The sequence below is a fragment of the Falco rusticolus genome, chromosome Z (genome assembly GCF_015220075.1).
Source record: "Falco rusticolus isolate bFalRus1 chromosome Z, bFalRus1.pri, whole genome shotgun sequence".
Taxonomy (NCBI): Eukaryota; Metazoa; Chordata; class Aves; order Falconiformes; family Falconidae; genus Falco; species Falco rusticolus.
In genome coordinates this window covers 70,673,861-70,694,653 of record NC_051210.1, presented here as the reverse complement: position 1 = coordinate 70,694,653, position 20,793 = coordinate 70,673,861, and the positions used below count along the sequence as shown (strand labels likewise).

Here is a 20,793-nt window from a genome sequence, read left to right as displayed (position 1 = left end):
CATTCTGGGCAGCTTGGGACAGCACTGAGCTCTGCACAGGCTAGCCTCCAAGGGAGGTGCTGCAGGGACATGGGCAGGTTGGTTGTTCTCTGCTGTTTTGTCTGCATTGGAGTTTATGCATGGGTTACCTAGCTGACACACAAGTGTGAGTTTGTCCACATGAGGTGCAGCCAGTGTTTAACTTAAAAATATTTCCTTTTTCTTTGATACACCTCAACCCAAATATTGACTGCTAACATCAGTTGGTTTTGTTGGGTTTTTTTCTTTTTTAACTTCGCCAAAATTGCACTAGGGGGCAGTGAAAACATCTTAGATGTACCAGCTTTCCTGGAACTTCTGTTTGGTCTTGCGTATTTTCTGCAGCTCTCTTTAGCAACCAGCTTGGAGCTAGTTTTTAGAGCAAATAGTACTATGTAAAGATTTTGATTGGGTTTACTTAGATGCATGGAATTCATTCCAGTAAGCGCATGTACATTCTCGTGTGGTGAAACACAAGGTCTTAAATAAGGGTTGGACTCAATCACGGTGGCCCTTTTACAGTACAGAGGCCTATAGGTCATCTTTCATATAATAATGGGTGTGAATGCTGAAAATAAATTCTGAAAGATCTATAGAAATTAAAATAGAACTTATTTTTCTATGTATGACTAAAATTTTTGTCATGGAAAAAAGTTTTGAAGAGTTAAAATAATTCAAATCATATCTGGAATGAAAGCAGAAGCTAGAGTTCTCACTAATATGTGAGTTGTTTGCATGGAAATGCTAGAAAGTTTAGCTTGGTTTTTTTAAGTCAAGGATTTCACAAATAATATAGATGATACTTCCCTATCACTTACTGTATGGTATGTGTTTGTAGATTAATTCAGGTGTCAGAAAGAGCTGAGAACCTTTATTAGAGATGCAATGTCCTATGAATTATGCTATTTTTTATATTAGTGGCTGCCTCTTCTAACTTGAGTTAGCTGTTCTGTTCCTATCAGGTGGTATAGCTAAACCATAGGTCTTAATACTTATTTAAAGAGGGAAACAAAGAAAAATTAAAATACTTCTTGGTGTTACAGTTTTGGTTTTTTTTCCCCTCCTGTTAAAAAAATGGGATTGTCAGCTTTGGAACATCAGTTATTAATTGGAGGATGGAGAAGTTACATATATGCATCAGCTTACATCTTTAAAAGGAGTTGGAAATAGACCTGAATTTTTAACAAGAGACTTCCCATGTCAAATTTCTTTTTATTTCAATTTATTAAACAAAGCATGAAAGATCTATTGATTGAGTTAGACCATACACATTCTGCATATTGAAGTACTTCATTCTTTAGACCTTTCCTTGTAATAGAAAGAAAAATCTGTGCTGTCACCAAAATGTAGTCGGTCTCTGTGATAACAAGCACATATGTAATGTCGTGTGTGTGACTTTGTATTGATCACATGTAAAATGCATCAGGCCCACAGACTACATCTTATCTAGTGCTACATTAGAAAACAGAGGAACATGGGCCGGGCAAGGGCACCCTTATTTTCCAAAGTTTAACCAGGTGACTAAGACTTTTTCATCATATTCAGTTTTACCTGTTGTGTCTTGTGAAAAACAATTATAATGCTGATTCTCCAGAGTTTCAGAGCAAGCAAAATCTTGTCACAGGACAAATGCAAGCACAGTAAAAAGGAGTCTGTAGGCAGTACGCTTCTGCTGTGTTCCGTGACTTGTTATTTTCTTATTAGTCAAAGTTAATTAGAAGGACTTAAAGCCTCCTTGACCCCTCAGTGTAGAACTGTGCTGGTTCATGCCTGTTTTGAAATAGCAGAAGTTAAAGTAATAAAAGACTTCAGCTTTCTTGGAAAATGCAGAGGTTGCCGGCTTATTTTGCTGTTAGTCATTGCCTCCAAAGACAGCCGCCAAAAATGGGTGACGTGTTTTCTGGGTGTTATTGAGCCTTCATTGCAGGGTCTACTTGGAAGTCTGCCTTTACTGCAGGTTGAATAAATGTCTTGCTTGCAGATACTGCGGTTGTACTACACATGTGTAGGCAAAGGAAATTTTGTAAAATTGCTGGGTTGACAGGACCGAAAGAGCCAAATTAAGAGTAAAATATCAGATTTCATTCAAAAAATAAACTATAAATGTGATGACTGATGCAGGCAGTTCAGTTGAAAAGGCAAATCATGTCAGCGTTAGTCTTTGAGATGAATTTGTCATATTTTGAAAGGTGTACTTTCATTCTTCATATTTTGAATATTCTAAGTAGAAGGGGAAACCAGTGATTAATTCTTAAACTTTTGAACTACATCTGAATGGCAACAATTATGGCACTTGAAACAATTCTTCAGCCAATTTTTAGACTAGAGTCTTTCAGCATTTTGCTCAAGATACAATGTAATGTAGATCTATATATATATCAAGAACTTGCTAGGCTTCACTTAAAATATAGATGGAGTTGAGAGGAATCATGGCTGTTAGGATAATTACTGTTTCTTTGTCAGGTCAATAGTTTAACAAGTTTTGTGCATCAACTGGATTTATAGAGATTTATCTGCCTTTTCTGTCCAACCTATTACTTAAGATGTCTTGGAACACTGCTTCTCTGCAAAGAAAGCAAACTTAACATACCAGGCTGTAACCACATCTGTAGAGATCAGCTGGCTTTCGGTGCTACCAGATTGATAACCTTTTTCAGTACAAAGAGTCAGTTAATGTTTCTTTGCAAAGAGAATGTCATGACGTAATGGCTTTTGTCTTAAATACAAAAATAAACACACTTTTCAGTGATATTCCTTTTTCAAATACATTCATTGTATTATCACCTTTTTCTGCCAAGTATGGAACATACCAGGAATGGAAATTTAGAAGAAAAAATAAGCTTAATCACCCTCAGTGTCTGCAAACTGCACGTACCTATTTCACAAGACCTCTGTGATACAGAATGCCAGATGATTTTAAAGATAACCCTTTCTTATTCTACAGTTTTAAGTCTTGGTCTTTGAGCATTCTGTATCTTAAGATCATCTAAAAAGTACATATGTTTTTAAATCCATTAACTTTTCCTGTGGAAAATACTAAAATTCTGGACAAGATGTAAACTAGTTGCTTTTTTATATCACTTATGTATTCTTTGTATGTTTACTTTTCCTCAGGTTTTCCCTACGTCATTTAGGTGATATATGTTGGTGTGCAGGTGCACGAGGTGAAATGTTGGGTCATGTAGAAGTGTGCAGTAGTTTTGTGACTGATTTCAGTGGATAGAAATGTGTGTATTATCCAAAATTAAATTATAGAAATAATGATGCCAGAGTAAACCTCTCAGTATACCTCAGTAGAAAACAGTGTAAAAATTCTGGCATGGATCTTTTCTGTCAATGATATAGTAACTTGTTTTAATGATTTCATTTGTTTTAGCCTGGAATTTATTACCTTTCTTTTCACAGTCAGAGTTGTTCTGTTCTGTGATTAAATGGTGCCTTACGTGGCCGTTTCTTTGGTGAGGGCAGCCAGTTGTTTTGGGGCTTTTGAGGTTGGTTTTGTTTTTTCTTTGCAACAGACCTGTGGTATGTCATAATCGGTATTTCTTCCTACAGTGCCTTGTAGGTATCAGGCATCCTGGTGGTCTTCTGTGTCCCCCTCGTGTTTGTATCCCTACCTCTGCTGTCATATTTCAGTGCTATCTCTACCATGTCACATTTCTCCTTTTCGAAAAGGAATCTCTGACAAATAGGTTTTTAAAATATCAGATAAATGCTTATATTTTTATTGTTATAGTGCAAGCTTGTAAGTAATAGTAATAAAGTTTCTGCATTTAACAGATACAATTTTAATTAGTACTAGGCTTAGTCCAGTTGCTGTCTATAAAATACTTTTTATAGGGAAGACAATTACAATATATTGAATAGGCAGTGAATTTTTGAGAAAGCTCAATGGTAGTTTTATGTGATTTTCCAAAGTCTTATAGTGCATATAAGAAACTGCAATCAGTGTTTGAATGCAGAATGAACGGTAGTCAACTAATTCACTGCATTTTCAGCAAAAATATTAACTCCCCAGAGTAAGATGAATGTCACTACATCTAAATTAGTTATAACTATACTATTTATAATGCTATTTTAAATTAGCATCTGCCCAAATCATACGATAGTTATGAAAACTAGTTCTGTCCTGTCAAAAAATAATAGTTGTCAGCTGTAGTCTAATTCTGTGTAGTTTAATGCAATTTGCATTAGCTCACCTCTTGGGAGTTGTGTCATACTATACGAAGTAATGGAAGCTGCAACCCTGTCTGATGCTTTTAGGGAGTAACCTCATGATGGACTCTGCGACCAAGTTGAAGTGGGTAGCTCATAGAAATTACCTAACCTCTCTGGCTGATTCAGGAGAAAATTCTGTGTCTGTCTGCATCTTAAAGTACTGTATACAGTTAGATTTGTGATAGCAGACCTTGCATAATACAGATCACACACAACAGTTAAATGATACAGAAGTGAATTAGGCAAGTAAGAATCAATAATATGAAAAAAAAAATTAACAGTACAGTGAGTCAGTGGGGTAAGAGCAGTGAGTGTGTGGATCTTGTGCTGTTTGTGAGGAAGTGTCAGAAGAAGAGTTGGTATTACTTTTAAGCATTAGTCTGAAACGTATGGAGAGAAAAAATAATGACAACGCAGGACTGCAAAGATTCATGTTTCCTTCTGGTGGTTATGTATGTATCAAACCTACTTGCTTTCTGAGTATAGTAAGGAGGCAACCGCTGGCACTTCCTGTTTGTTCACCTTTTTGGAATAGTAGTTAGTGATACAATTTTTCTTTGGTGCATTTTAAACCTAATGTATATATAAGGAAGAAAGTATCTTTTAAGCTATGTTTTCTCTGATGGTTGCATAACCGTTAGTGCAGTTGGCTCGCTTTCAGAACTGATTTGAGTAGGAGAAGTTGCTAATAACTGATTTTGGTTCAAAGCTGTTTTATGTATTGCAGTTTTTGCAGTTAAATTAAATTGCGAGGGATTGAGGCACAGTTAATCTAAAAGAAAGATTCTTGGTAGTTTTAGGCTTTCTTTGTTAGGATATATGCCTTGCAGGCCAGGAGCCAATATAAAAATCCAAACACCTAAGCGTGCAGAATATTTTTATTTGAAATAAGATGAGTAAATAATATTTAATTTATCATCAATCTGTAACTATGCATCACTCATCAAAGAAAACAACCTAGCTCCGTATTTCTTAGGCATTTTGAAAACACTGTGTGGTAACTGCTGATAATACACTGCCTGACTTAGCTCTGTGCCATTCTTTTTGCTGAAAAGGCATGGAGGAGAAGCTCGGAGGCACACTGACAATAATCTCTCAGCTTGGCACTTTTACAGTGAGAAGGGCTTCCTGTGTAAACGTTAGGCTTAACATATGATACCTTGTTGTAATTACAAGTTCTGAGGAGGTCATCTCACGTCTTTCACTGGGGTAGATAGGTTAAATTGCATGCAGTTCACAATGTGGCTTATGGGTTATTTGAGTTCTTCAAGTTCTTTAAGTGCAAGTTTGTAAACAAGCCTATCACTTGAACAGTAATTGTCACCTCAGAGCAGATATCTAAGCTTTTTAAAAGAAAAATCTAGTCTTAGCCGGAACTCCCCCATTCCCCTATAGTGCAAAATGTTGACAGTGCAATGTGTATCTACCCTGTGCCTCTCAGTATTAATAGATACTTTTAAGGTCTTGATACCCACAGCCAACTGCAAAAATCTATTTATATGCATTTGCTCACTCTTGCTAGTTTGTTGCCTCACCTGTGTTCCACGCTGTGAGGATTTGAGAGTACATAAAGAGCTTATGGTAGGGTTTAATAATTTTTGTACATGTTTGTGTGAAACTGCTGACTGTGTTTTAAGAGGAGGATTCTTTTGCTTTCTCTGTTTTGTTATTTTGGTATTACTCTGAAATTCCAGGGGCAAGTGGTTCACAGGTAGGAGTGGGTTACCATCACTGTCAGGGTTTTCCCATTTTAATAATTGCCCTATACAGTGGGCTCTGAAATAATTGGTTTATGAAGGGAGACTTCACCTAAATAGAGTATTCTGGGAGGTGTTTCTCCCTGTCTGTAGTGGATTGTCAGGATCTCATGAGAGGAACCTGAAGACAAGAGGATGCCATCATTCTCTATTCAGAGGTCCATTTTTGCTGTCTCAGATTGGATATTACCTGTGGTAGCCAGGTGAAGTGAGAATCCAGAGTGTCTGAATGTATGATACAGAAGTCAAGGTGAAATTAAAAGCAAACACATAAAGAAAAGTGCCTTCAAGTGATCTGCACTTTGCACTTTATCTGTAAACAGAGTAATGGTGCTGAAATACTAAAGCATATCACTTCATGGATCATGGACCAAGGTGGATGTCAAACACGAGGCCAATGTGAAGAATTCAGGCCTACAGAACAAAATGTGAGTTAAATTCTGCCCAAGCTCAGCAAACTATGCAAAATTAGGAATCCTTGTTTTGGCTTCCGTATTAGTTGTCTGGAAAATGTCCGTGGCAGGGAATTTGAACAAATCTGAGCAAAAATTCTTGGACTGCATTTGATTCAGATTACTTTATGGGTTATACATTCCTTCCCACCACTTCAGCTTTTCCTGTGGAAAGTCAGTAAGTGTTTATAAGCTCTGCTTCTCTCATGCTCATTTTTGGCTTATTTTATACCTTTGTTTCTCTTTTGATAGAAAGTTGGACCTATGCATTACAGGGGAAGGTCTGCTGGAGTTTTTTTTTTTAGCTTGCTTATTTATGGAAGCAGTAGTTACAGAATCATGCATTCCCTGGTAACGTCACCAGTCAGTCAACAGGAGATATGAAATACCACAGATCTATTTTCTCAACAATTGCAAGATTTCACTTCTAATATGAGCATATGAGCATTACACAGAAAGCTCTTTTTCTGGTGTGGGCTTTTTTTTGGTTTGTTTGTTTTAAATTTGTTAAATGAGCTTGTAAGTGACTTAGGGTACCTCAAAGTATGACCTATCTGAGGGATGAAATACCTTTCAGGGGGAGAAGCGTGAGAAATGGGCCCATGGGAACCTCATGAGGTTTAACAAGGCCAAGTGCAAGGTCCCGCACCTGGGCTGGGGCAACCCTGGCCATCAGTACAGGCTGGGGGATGAAGGGATTGAGAGCAGCCCTGTAGGGAAGGATTGGGGGTTACTAGTGGGTGAAAAGCTGGACGTGGCCCAGCAATGCCCACTCGCAGCCCAGAAAGCCGACTGTACCCTGGGCTGCACCAAAGGCAGCGTGGCCAGCAGGGCGAGGGAGGTGACTGTGCCCCTCTGCTCCGCTCTGGTGGGACCCCACAGGGGTACTGCATCCAGCTCTGCAGCCCTCAGCGCAGGGAAGACACGGACCTGTTGGAGTGGGTCCACAGGAGGGACACAAAGATGATCAGAGGGCTGGAGCACCTCTCCCGTGAGGACAGGCTGAGAGTTGGGGTCGTTCAGCCTGGAGAAAAGAAGGCTCTGGGGAGACCTTACTGCAGCCTTTCAGTTCATGTAGACACGCAAGCAGTTGTCTTACTGAAAATCATGTAGTAGATAGGCAGTCTGAAATCTGGAGTTCCTTCTATCTATGGACTATGTTTTTCTTTCTTGACTCCAAAAGTAAGTAATCACAGAACGTAATTTGAACATCCAAAATTGTCAAATTTGTACTATGTAAGTGTGTATTAAAAATACATTAACTGTCATGACCAAGTTGAACATGAATGTTGCTGTTAATCCATCTCAGCTAGATTAACAAGGTTACTATGTTCATGAGTAATAGTGCCTTAATTTGAATCATATAATCAGAACTGAAATTTTAGGTTGTAAAAGGAAGACTTTTTTGGTAGTTTAAGTAATCTTTGTATAGTATGGAGCAGATCCTTGTGGAGAAAGTCAGTAAGCCTATAGAATAATTAAGGAAAGATCCTCATAGAATGTATCTAATGTTCTGCATTTTCTAACAGTTACTGAATAACAGAAATATACAAGCTCTTAGCATAATATCAGTAAAAAATCTGTGAAATTAGGCATTTCAGTAAGTATGATGTTCTTCAGTTTTTGTCGTCTTTCTCCATGCACCCAGCTGAAATTTTGTGTATTGTCTAGACAATGGATCTTTATCTTAGCCTGAGTAAAAAAGTGAAAGCCTTGCTTCTGTATGCTTTTATACCTCAGACCCCTTGAGGAATGACTATAATAAGTGTTGGATTTGATGTGGGCATCATTCCACTGCAAAATGTGTTGAGGTCTTTCCTCTGTTCTTGTATAATCCACAGCTGAGCAGTACTGAATAGTAGTTGTTTAATTGCTGTGTAGAAATCAGCAGTACTCTGTTTAGTTGTAATAATTTGGAATTTTCAGACTACATCACAGTTGTAGATGTCAGGTTTTTGATATGGTTTGCTGAAGGGGTCTCAACATTTGTAGATACTATAGTAAGACATACATAATGCATATAAAATAAGCATGTTTTATAATGCTTGGGAACAATTTAAAAATTATGGGGTTTATGATTAAAAGTGAAACCAAGATGTTCATGCTGGCTGTAGTTTTTAACCTAGTGTTTGCTGTTTGCCCTGCACATTTTGAAAATTAATTTGTTGTGTCATTGGGTATTACAACAGTTTTAACAGTATGAGATACATCATCTAGCCATAACACACTACCTTCTTTTGGCGTAAGCTTTAGTTAAAGGAATATACCTGAGTGAAGAGTGGATAAAGGTGTGTTTTTTCCAAGCATGGACCTCATGTGTACAATATAAATGTATCTTTTCCTCTTTCCAGATGCATAGTTAAAGTCACGTTACATAAAATTGTGCTGCTATAAGACAGCTTAAATGTTAATGTTTTGAAGGTAATTTATGGGTGGCATGGGAGAATTAGTAATCGAAACAGTAATAGAATTGGAACCAGCTGTGGGAGCTAGATAGGAAATTGTCCTTCCTTCCTGCAGTAACTTAGACATGCTGTAATTTTTAACCCCCACCTGCCCTACCTTCACCCTGTGGTTGTAGATCATCTTTGCATGACTAGCTGATGAATTCCACCCCCTTCACAGTTTTAATTTCTTATCCTAATTAGACAACTAGAATATTTGTCACTAAGTGGGATGGTATGCGTAACTTTGTGTCTCTCAAGATCCTGGAGTAAACATTTGAGTGAACACCTTTTTACAATCACAGTTGGTGAACTGTTGAAAAGTGTAGTCTGTGGACAACTCTCTCTAGAGATGTGATTGTTTAGTTTTGCTGACTGTAGTGTGTTTGCTAAGAATAACAAGATCCCTTAGGAATTTGAGTAAAACCTTGTAGCAGATTCCTTACAATAAATATTATTTATTCAAATTTTTCAGATGAGGAAACTGGGATATGTGGGAATGAAATAAATTGCACAAAGTCAAAGGTTAAGGCTTGGTCTACACCAATGGTGTATTGCTTTAATTTTGGTCATTAGAACGTGTACAATTTAACAAAGATAGCTCACTAACAAGGTTTCATTCTTATACTGGTATAGAGGTTCTTGTATTGCCTTGATGTTTATCAAATTCTATGCTAACATGATCACTAGTCTTAAAGTGATCATCAGGCTCTTTTGACAAGAGGAAAAATGCATTTTATTTCAGTTGTAGTAATCTTCATGTCTGTTTTAGACAGCAATGCCAAATATTGAACCTCTGTTGGTTGCATTGGTTTTTCAAGTTTTGATGAGTCCAAAATTAAGAGTATAGCGTTGCTGATGGACTTAATTCCACTGCTTATGGAACTTGCAGACGAAACAGTAATACCTACTCTGCTGCATATATTGTTTTAATGTATGTCCATAGATGTGTGTGTAACTACAACTGCCTTTTGCCGTGTGCGTGACAAAGGCTAAATAGTATCACTGACCTTTAAACTATGTAAAGGGGAGGCATTTTTTTGCAAAAAATGTTAAACTTTGTACATGTATTGGTTTCTAAATTCTAAAATGCTTCATAAATAATTTTATTTAAGACAGAAGGTAAGTGTGGAGAAGAGTAAAGCTATTTTAATGACCGAAAACCAATGAGAGTGTTGTAATTATCAAAAGGTAGGATACTGCTTCTGGAATTCTTAGTGCAACCTTAGTTTTCATGATTTCTCTTGGAAGAGAGAGCATTCTTCCTGTGTCTCTTTCACACTTCTCTTTTTCCCCTGGAGTTTTGCAAAAGGTGATGATGATGAAGTATCTGTGTAGTTTAGATAAAGGATGTTTTACAGGGAATTTAATATAAATAATTAAGGGAACTGGATAGGAGCTGAAAGTGGTGCATTAATGAAAGTTAGGTTCAGTTTGGTCCTGCACCATGTGTTGTGTTCTTGGATTCATTCATTTGTGTCTTTTAGGCCGTATTCCCTCTGGTAGAAGTTCCACATGGAATCTGTGTGGTACAGAAATTCTTATCAAGCTGGATGTGAAATAGATGGATGCATAAGTGAGGCCTATTTGGGTCTGAACTAAGTATTTGGCACTTAAACTCCAAAGAGTTGAAAGTTCGCAATTATTTTTCCTTTCTGATTTCAGAATTAAGCTATTCTTTGGTTACCTGCCAGGCTGAGCAGAACTTTCAGAGCAAAGGTGTTGCATGTTTCTTTTGTTTTTTCTCATTGTCAGCTAATCTGTGGTTGTGTGTGTTATTTTACTGTTCCAGAGTAAATAGAAGTTTTCCTCTACGTTAAAATGAAATACTCTTATTCAGCTCTAAAGAATAACCTTAAAGGATAAGCCTGACTGAAAATGTTTGTGATTTTTTTCATTGTAGGTAGTAATTTTGTATATCCTGCTGCTCTAGTAAAACTGTGTCTTGATTGAGTGTGGGTGCTTTTTGGCGGTATGTGGCAGTTGTGCATACTGTTTTAGCACATATGAAGTATTAATATTTATACACATTTGAAACTGAGATGATAAAGATTAAATAGGTAGGTAGTTATGTGAGCAGAATGTAAGATACCTGAAATATCACCAAAACGGTCAGTTTAAGTAAATAGGTGTCTCGGAAACTGCGAAGGAAACATGAATGAGTGCAGGCAATTTTAGATTTAAATCAGTTTTATCAGTGATTACAACTTGCTTTAGAAAAGCCTCAAGAGAATTTCTGTGGTATAAATTGTGAGAACAATTCCCAGGTCATAAATATTAATATGAACTATGACTTCATAAATTAAGGGCTTGTTATAAATTCAGAAATTATCTGAATGAGATTTTAGAATTTAGGTGAAAAATAGTAACCTCCTGAAATCTGTCTAAAACTGTCTCCTGGGAGACAGATCAGATAGGCCTTTTGCTGTACTTTAGCAGTATGATGTTTATATCCAAAAAAGATATTGGGAAACCATGTTGAGACTTCTTATTGCAGTACCTTTTCTAGATTGTTAAGCTATTGGAGTCTTTTCAAAAGGGGGGCATGCTGGTTAAGTGGCTTGAAAGGGAAGAGGTGTAATTCATGTTACCTGTTGTGTCTGGGAACAGTCTCTGAATTACCATTTGACCCATCATCTAATAAAGTATGTTGTATTTGACCTGTAATAACATTACAAATTTATTATTTTTAGGCAGTCATGTGTTGGAATGAAGATTTAATCTAAGGTCTTTTCCCTTGCTGGTTAAACCTGACAAAACACTCTGGTTCAGATCATAAGAAAAAATTTCATGAGGCTGTGAATTAGATGATGTTGAGAGAAGCTAGACACAGTACCGTATCTGTATTGAATAAATAAATTTACTTCTTGTAGGCATTGGAAAGGAAGTTCATCTACTTAAGCACCTCCTTAATTCTTGAATGTACCCTGGAGTAATGTAATTTAGCTCAATAAAGGAAAGAGTAACATCTCCGTAGTCTTCCTGTACTTGAAATCAAGACAAAAGTTCTGTGCTGTTTTGAGTGTTAGCCAAAATAAAGGTAACACTTTTATTGGGATAGATAGTATTTTGTAGGGCCCTTGCAATATTTGTTAATTTTGTATGTTTTCTGCATTTGTCATATTATCAATGTTTTTCCATGAGTAACAGGTATTGTGAGTGTTCCAAAGGAATATCAGCCAAGGTGATTCATATCAGTGTTTGCATGTATCCTCCTGTTTTCCATAATACTTCCCTTTTTCTTTATCTTCTTTTGGCAAAAACTTTAGAACATGCACATGTAGGCCCTGATTCCTCCAACCTAGTGAAGGCATCTAGGTTAGGAGTTTAGTTGCCTAGCACTCCCTGAATAATTCATGAAGAGGAGAGGTCTCCATATGATTTAGTTTTTTCATACACTGATTCTTCTGGAGGTATTTGTCTCTTTTTAAAGGCTGTATAGGAAATCTGAAGTAAGTGTTTTCCATATTTAGATGCATCACATTGAGAAACTCAGATTATATGAATATGGGCCAAACTGAGTTTAATAACATGCAAGTTTGCTTCAGAATACATCTGTCAACTCTAACATCTAAAAGAGGAAATTAAAAGTTGTTGAAATGTCCTTTCAAAACTGGATGCTTCCTTCTGCCTGCAAGTTGGTGGATAATGCGCCCCTGTAAGTACAAAAACTTTTCTATTTTTTGTTGCTGTAAAACAGCATCTTACCCATCACCTACATTGTGGTTTTTCATACTCTATCTTTCTGTGCGTGTAGTGTTGTGTAACCTTAGTGTATATCTTAGATACTTATTTTTCAGTGTGAGTTATGGAGGAAAGTAACAAAAAATCATGACTTGGAAAACCTGCCCATTTTACAAGTAATACGGTTTTAATCAGTGCATGAGGAGTAACTTGTGGAACAAAACATGAACATCAGTGTGTGTTTACAAAACAAGTTTAAAAAGGAACAGAAAAAAATCAATTGAAACTCTTATTACTGTCTTGAGCTTTCAGTGCCGTCATGGAAAATTCAGCTGGGTGCCTAACAGCTTAAAACGTTTTTCAAGTTTGAACAGAGGAATGAGGCATGTTTTCTTCCAGATCTGTGAAATACTCCCCTCCCCACACCCTTTTATCTTTCTTCTAGTAGTGTTTTAAATTCAATATTGAAGAATGGAACAAGATTCAGTTATCTCTGTTCATCATCATAGAACAGTCGCTTGATTTCATTTACTTACATGGATGCAACAACTATCAAAACTGGTTGTGAGGTAGGAAGGAAAAATGCATTTTTGTGGCTCTGAACTTAACTGCAATAACATAGAGGTTGTGCCAAGTGTCACCCTATGAAGTCTGATGGACTTCTGCAGCTTCTTTCCCATTGGAAGAGAACCATTCTGGCGATAACTTGAGAGAGACTACTTGGACCTGTAAAACTGAACACATTAGATACAGAAATTGGCAAACAACAACAAGCATGACTTGCTTTTTTATTGTAACTTATAAAATAAAAATAGTTTATAGCCTTCTGCTATTGGTAGTAGCATACTTTTGTGCCTACATACTGCAGCAGCTGGACTGGGTTTCTGTGGTGCTGTTCTAGCTGCACAATTCAGTGCTTTTCTGGGGTATTTTATCTGTCTAAACTGAGGAGCTTGTAGTGGTGTAACTCTGCTTTGGGAATTATTATGTCAGAAATTGCATCTTTTCTGTTGTGATTGTTAATGGCTTGTCTGCTGATTTGTTTTATTCTTAAAATCTCCTACAAGCTTTTTCTTTCAATATGTTGCATAATTTACAGCATGGACATTTTTATTAGGATACACTACATTTCTCCTTTTAACTACTGTCACTCCCGAGTACTCTTTTTTTTTTTCTTTCTTTTTTTTTTTTTTTTTTTTTTTTAAACCACGCTTATTACTTTGAACTCTTTGTTGGAGAAGAATGATGCGGAAAATTGTTACTGTCTGGTCTCAAGGAAGATTTTAGCAGTATGTCAGTCTGTGTGCTAATGTCTAAAACAAAAGCCTTTCAAAGGCTCTCAGATTTTCCTGCTCCCCCCAACCTCACCCCCTAACAGTGTGGTGTTTGCTTTTCCATGCAATACAGTGATTTTGGTGGGGAAGAGAGGAGGCTTTAAAAAAATCATAAAAGTAAACATGAACGTGACATATTTAAACAAAATGCTTGAAAATAGAAATTTCTTTTTCCTTAATTTACAGAAGGCCTGGGATTTGAATGATTAAAACATGTTTTTCTGCAGGGAGTCCTTCATTTGAGTGTTTGAATTGCTGAAGTTTTAAGTAGGTGAAGGTAATTCTATCACCATTAGGTGCTAGGGTTTGTTGTCCCCCTCCCACCAGCTATTCCTGACATTCGTTAGGAACCCAGTCATTCCATCTGTCTTCTAGTAAGGCAGCAATAATATGTGTCAGACCACCTCTGTTAAATCTGTTCTGTGAAACCTGCAGTTTCACCAGAAACTGAGAAGTCTCTGTGAAGTGAAGTTCTTGCCACCTTCTCTTCCCTCCTGCCTGTGAACAGACAGAGTCTTCCACGTTGAGTGCATGAAACGAGACCCAAAAGATCAGTGTGTGAGTGTTCATGCTTGCAGCAGAAGACATTTTTTAGTCTTCTAGGACATAAGGTATTTAAAGTAAGAAGCAGCCAAGCCAACTTCAGCCTCTTCTGCTCAAGAGAGGGGAAGTGCTTACCTTTAGTTTAACCACTTGTACTTTTGCATAGTTTTTCTTTGTGCTGTACCATAGCTCTGCTCCCACAAGTGAGAAGTCTCTTCAAGTCTCCAGCAAGTCAGCATTCTGGGAAAGCTCTAAGAACACAGGAGCTATCCAGAAAAGGAAGGTAGCATTTTCTTCCAGGGCAATGAATGAAATCCTCAAGGAAGGCAAGAGCCTCTATACTGGAATCTAGGGACAATTGCAAGCACAGAGGGAAAAAATAGTATTGTTTCCTCTGTTAAATTGTAGTCTTGTGTGGGTGCCCAGGAAAGCTCCCATTTAAGGGCCTGGTGTGTAAAAATAAATGTGAGATCATCAGAATATGTCATTGTGGAACTTTTTCATAATCTTTGCTTTTCTACGTTTCAGTCTGTGAATGGATCTAATGGTCATTCTGAAATGACTTCTGGGTGGTCAGTCTGTTAGAAAGGCTAACAGATGGCAAAGACTGAAGTATTTTTTAGTTGTAAATGCCTCTCTCTGATACTGTTTTGGGGTTTTTTTATTACTTTTATAGGACCTAACATTCTCCCCAAGCCAAATCTTCGGTTTACCAGCCCTTTCTTTTCCCAGCTCTTGTATCTCTCTGTCTTCTGCCAAGTCCCAGTGATGATTATCGCCCATGTTCACAATCCCATGGATACTGAAGGATATTTTACAGAATGTAGAAATCCAGTTTTTTAACCATTTTTCCCTTCTTGGGTCTATTCTTTCACGTGTCTGGTTTGACCTGCATCATTGGTTTGTTTGATTTTATTTATTTATTTTATTTTATTTTTTTTTTTGGTTTTGTCTTTGGTTTTTCTCAAGAGGTCTTGGGAGACTCTGACCTAGCTTCAGCCTTTGGTTTCTAGTGGCATTATTTTCTGAGCATTACTTGAGGGTAAGGAAGCTCCCAAAAGGAACAAGAGAAAACCAAACCCACAGTATTTAGGGGCAGTGGCGCAGTGACTAGAAGAGTGTTGTCAGGCACAGGAACTTAACAGTCAGCTAGGGCTGGAATTCCATGAAAAAACATAACTGCAAACTGCAGATGTGATTTCTGACTTACAGTGTCCCTTTGCAGAAATTAAAAAAGGTAAGACTTTCCATTTTTGAGAAAAACTACAAACTCCTAGTATGCATTATTTCAGATTTAATATATATTAATCTTTGTAAGCCAGAGAATTGTGAATTTTTGTAAAAATCATAGAAGGTATGTCAACACCAAAACGGTTTTCCTTTGTTTTTGCTGAAAGAGTACTCTAACATACTGTCTTTTCCTCATACAGTTTAAGAAGAAGGGGGGTAGGGGAAAGAAAAAACAACAAAATCCTGTGAAGTTTTAATCTCACATAGTTACAATACAAATTTTCTAGACCAGCATTATTGAAATATTAAAATCAATTTGTGTAAACTTAACAGCTGAAATCCAAGCAACAACCGGGAAGACCTGGAAGTGCTGGTACACTTTGGGCAAACTACCTTTATGGTTTTTCAGACTTACGCTAATATTCCGGTATACATAGGATCCTGTTGTTTAAAGCTGACATAAAATGTATTAACTATATTTTCCTGTGAGAGCACGAAAAAGTATTTTATGGCATTCCTTATTCTTTGGAATGTAATAAAAGTGGTAGTTACATCTGATTTTTCTGTGAGCATATAGGCATCTGTTGTAGCAGGTTAGAGTATTTATAGCATATTCAGTCATTTAGGAAGTTCATGCTTATTCTATTTTAATAACTCACCTTGGGTTTTTTGTAAATGTTTTGCTGATTGGAATATGTTATGCCAAGATCTGTTCCTGGACGTTATCATCTTAATTTTTTGTTTTGAATAGTCTAAACAGTTACTTTAACTGTCAGGCATCCCCTGGACACTGCAGAGTGTAGCACTGCTAGCACTCACCAAATGTCCAGATTTTGGGCTCAGGCTGCTTGATTTATCAGGTGGCAGAATATATTCCTATCTGCTGTTCTCCATTAAAGATAAGTAGCCAAAGCAGTGTTCAACATGAGTGTGCTGTAAGCAAAAATGTTTTCTATGAGTGGTTCACTCTTTCATTGAAGAGGGATTTTAGTATTGTCACCTGGAGGAGCTAGCAATTAAACTCATGTAAGTTTGTTCTAGCACATTTTTTTAATTCTTTTTTTTTTTTTTGTTTAAATTATTGGAAGAACTCTTAAAGTAATTAAGATACTCTTTCAAAATTAAATCCACTGCTGATGCAGTACAGACACACAATACCTACCTTTGTGGTAAGGTACGTGAAATGAGCAACCGTGTAATGCTCCAGTAAGTGGACTGGAATATAAAATAAGCAGCCTTGCAGTGATTAAGGTAACAATGAGCAAAATGCTGTTTCTCCTTACAGCAACAAATTGTTTCTGTGAAAGCTTTTGAAGAAGTAGTATATCTTTTGTTATGGGTGGTGGCAGTATGAATCTTGGAAGATGTCTGTTTCTTTTCATGTCTCTGCTTCTATGGAATGTACTTTGATGGCAAGTACAGGTAGCGGCTGTTGAGTAGTTTTTTGCATCTGGAGAACAGCAAATACCAATTTATAGCACAGGGATTCATGAGACATGGGAAACTTAATTTGTATTAAAGTTATACCTTTGTCCAGATGCTTTATAGCGTCAATTGAACAATAAACTCATTTTCATAATCACAGCTTCAGTTGGCAATTTTGGGTTACACCTGCTTCTCAGCTTGTAAACTACTGAGTCTGTGGGAGTGTCTGTTAATACCATGTGGGCTATAGCTTTGACAATGTCATGTATAGATATTTGTAAACCTTTACTGTTACGGTATGGTGGTTTGACATTGGCTGGCTGCGAGGTGCCCAGCAAGCTGCTCTATCACTTCCTTCCTTGGTAACACAGTGGGAGAGAAAATAAGATGGAAAAACCCCCTCATGGGTCAAGATGAAGGCAGTTTAGTAAAGCAAAAGCAAAGGCTGCAGGAAAACAAAAGATTTATTCTCTACTTCCCATCAGCAGGCAATGTCCAGCCGCTTGCCAGGAAGCAGGGCTTCAGTACATGGTAGTGGTGGCTGCGGAAGACAAACATTATAATAACGAATGCCCCCCCCGCCCGCTTCTCCTCTTTTCTCTTAGCTTTTTATTGCTGAGCAGATGTCATATGGTAGGGAATATCCCTTCAGTCAGTTTGGGTCAGCTGTCCTGGCTGTGTCCTCTCCCAAGATTTTGCCCACCCCCAGCCTACTGGTGAGGGAGCAATGTTGGAAGAGACTTGGATATATGTATTGGATATGTATTAAATCTGAATGTTGGAAGGCCTTGCTGCTGGAGCACTGCTCAGCAGTAGCTGAAACACTGGTGTGTTATCAGCACCTTTCTAGCTGCCAATACAAAGCACAGCACTATGGGGGCTGCTGTGGGGAAAAGTAACTTCATGTCAGCCAGACCCAATACATATATTTTCAGACTTACCATGGACCATAGTCCTATAAATATTTTCTGGCTTAGGTGCATATATGATTTTCATGCTAATACTCAAGCTCCCCTTGAAACACCTGTGGCTATTGAGGGTGTGCATACTGTGTGAATGTGAAAGCACTGGTCATGAGTCTTCTGCTGGCTTATCTCTGTATATACATGTGTGAAAAGGGAAAGAAATGATACGTTTGTTTTGGGAGTTGTTGTTAGCTATTAGTAGAGCTGTTAGTGGCAAGAATTCATTTTAGAGGGGTTTGGTTTGGCTAAATCAAAGATAATGAAGTTTTTTGAGTTTTATCAGAGAAATAAAGCTGGTAAAACTGCATGATAAAATGAGTATGAAGGAAAATCAGCCTGATGTTATAGGGACTTTTTGTGGCAAGCATGGAAAAAAAGGGAAGGAAATGGCAGAGGTGGATAAGGAAAGAGGTATAACATAAAATATAAAGTGTGCCTAAAAATTATTTTTAAATCATACTTAAGCAACAGAAAATTATAACAAAGATATCAAGCATCAAAAATATAATTATGTCTGTGTTAGGAAACTTCAGGTAGTACTAGACAAATCAGCATTTTGAGGAGAACGATTCGTATGACCTTTGTAGAACCTTGCCGCTGCCTATATATGCTATCTAAGCACATTCCATAAAAAATGGAAGTGCGAAAAGGAAACAAACATCTTCCAAGATTTGTACTGCCATCACCCATAACAAAAGATAGGCTACTTCTGTGAATCAAAGTAAAACTTGAGTACTTCCAATACATTTCTTTCTATGTAAGTTAACTCTTTTCATATTTGTGTTACAAATGTTAGTGTGATGTGGTAGATTTTTTTGGTTTTTAGACCTTTGACCTGTATGTTGTTATCAAATGAAATTCCCTGAATTACATTAACTATGTTATGGCTGCCATTGATGTGGCAGCTGTGAAGACCCATGAAAGCTGGAGATAATGGCACAAGTGGAAGTCAGTCCACAGTCTTAATAAACTACATAGGTAACAGTTCCTGTAGTGAATTTCTGTATTTTTTCATTAATTTTGTTAACTTCATAGGGTCCTTTTATTTGAAAAGACATTGTATAATAACAATGGATTGACTAAATCAGAAATCTAGATTGTCAGATATTGGCGATTGAGAAGCAAAGAAAATGTTGATGTTTGCTAAAGAGGAAAACGAAGAAATCTTTCCCTGTTTGTGTTCTTTGTTAAGGTAGTCTCATAATTTTTTAACAATTATTCCTCATCTTTTTAGGGGTATATCCATGAAAATAAAAATCTGGAATCACTCTTTTTTGTGACTTCCCTGTGCTTTCTCCTTCTTAGGTTACGGCTGGTGTGAGGGAAACCTTTCTTTCTTTAATATATACTGTGGTATTGGGTGCGTGTTTGTTTTGTTTGTTTCTGTCATAGTACTATTTTCTTTCTTTTTTTTTTTTTTTCTAGAACCCTGTAAAGAAAATTCCAGATTCTCATGAAATTACACTCCAACATGGGACAAAAACAGTAAGTGATAATACATTTTCAACACTATTTGTTTTTCTAGAACTGAGCCAGTCTATGAAATAAGTTAACAAATACATACTGTCAACGAAAGTTCATGAAGCTAATTCTTTCTCTTAATGTATTATTTTAGTCTAGCTCTTTTCTTAATTACAATTGAGTGTGTTTTAGGACTGCCTCTTCACTTCCTTGTAATAACCAAAACATGGCTTGGCTCTATTTGACTCAATTGTGGTCTTGTTTTCTTCTTCCTTTTTGTTAAATATACTGTTTGCCATTGTTGGAGGAGATCTTCTAGGTTAGCCCTTTCTAGTCTAGACATAGGTCTAGTTGAGAACTTTATTTGGTCATGGATTTCAAAGAGAATGTTATTGCTGAAACTTCTAAGACTTCTTTGTAGCTGAATACAGGTCTCCTTCATTCTCCTTGAATCTCTAAGTGGCTTTTATATATCATTCTTAATTTCTTGAAACCTTGTTCTTCCTTGTCTTTGTATCTTTTCTAGGTTTCACCTCCCATATTGCTCCTTAACTTTCTTTTAAAGAACCACTGTCCAACTCTGAGCTATCATTTCTTTGTTCTAAATATTTTTATTTTTAAGTAACCTCAACTTCCAACACAAGTTCAACTGCTTCTATGTGCTGCTTGATTGAAGATCTTCTTTTATGGAATTTGTTTTCTGGCCATGAATAACCCTGACTCTCTCCCCAGATCCTTTCCCCCTATTCCTTGGCCATTAAAAAAAAATACTGCTGTTGTTTATCCTCTTCAGTTTGGGCCATGACTTAGGCTTCAATGAAAAAATAATAATAGAATGTCTTTTTTTTTAATTTATTTTTTTTATTAATATATCCCTGTCATCTAGTTAATAGAATTCTCACTCACAGCATTCCTCAGAATTTATTTTTTGGGGTGTGGGGGGGGGTGTGGAGTGGGTGGAAAGAAAGGGAAGAAAAATGAAACAAAAAATTATTTGAGAAAAATGCTTCTAATGAGGATTTAAGCAATCTAAGTAAATGTATAATTTTCATTTAGTGGGTTTCTAAGAAAACTCGTGGATTTGTTTTATGTTTATGTAATTAACATAACCATACACTTAATCTAATATTCAATAATATTAAGTAATTATTTTTATTTATAAACTTGTTAAATCACACACATATATAAAAATAAAACATTAAACCAATAATTTGAGTTTTAAAATTTGAATTTTTAATAACTAATTTCTTTATGAGACATTT

At 36.8% G+C, this 20,793-nt stretch overlaps 1 protein-coding gene across 1 annotated transcript in view; it reads left to right on the top strand.

The window, feature by feature from the left end:
- Positions 1-20,793, top strand: part of WDR70 (WD repeat domain 70) — a 131,056-nt gene that overhangs the window by 11,125 nt on the left and 99,138 nt on the right. The window contains exon 6 of the mRNA XM_037373954.1: positions 19,496-19,555. Within this exon, the coding sequence (XP_037229851.1) occupies positions 19,496-19,555 (60 nt within the window). The remainder of the gene's footprint in view (positions 1-19,495; positions 19,556-20,793) is intronic.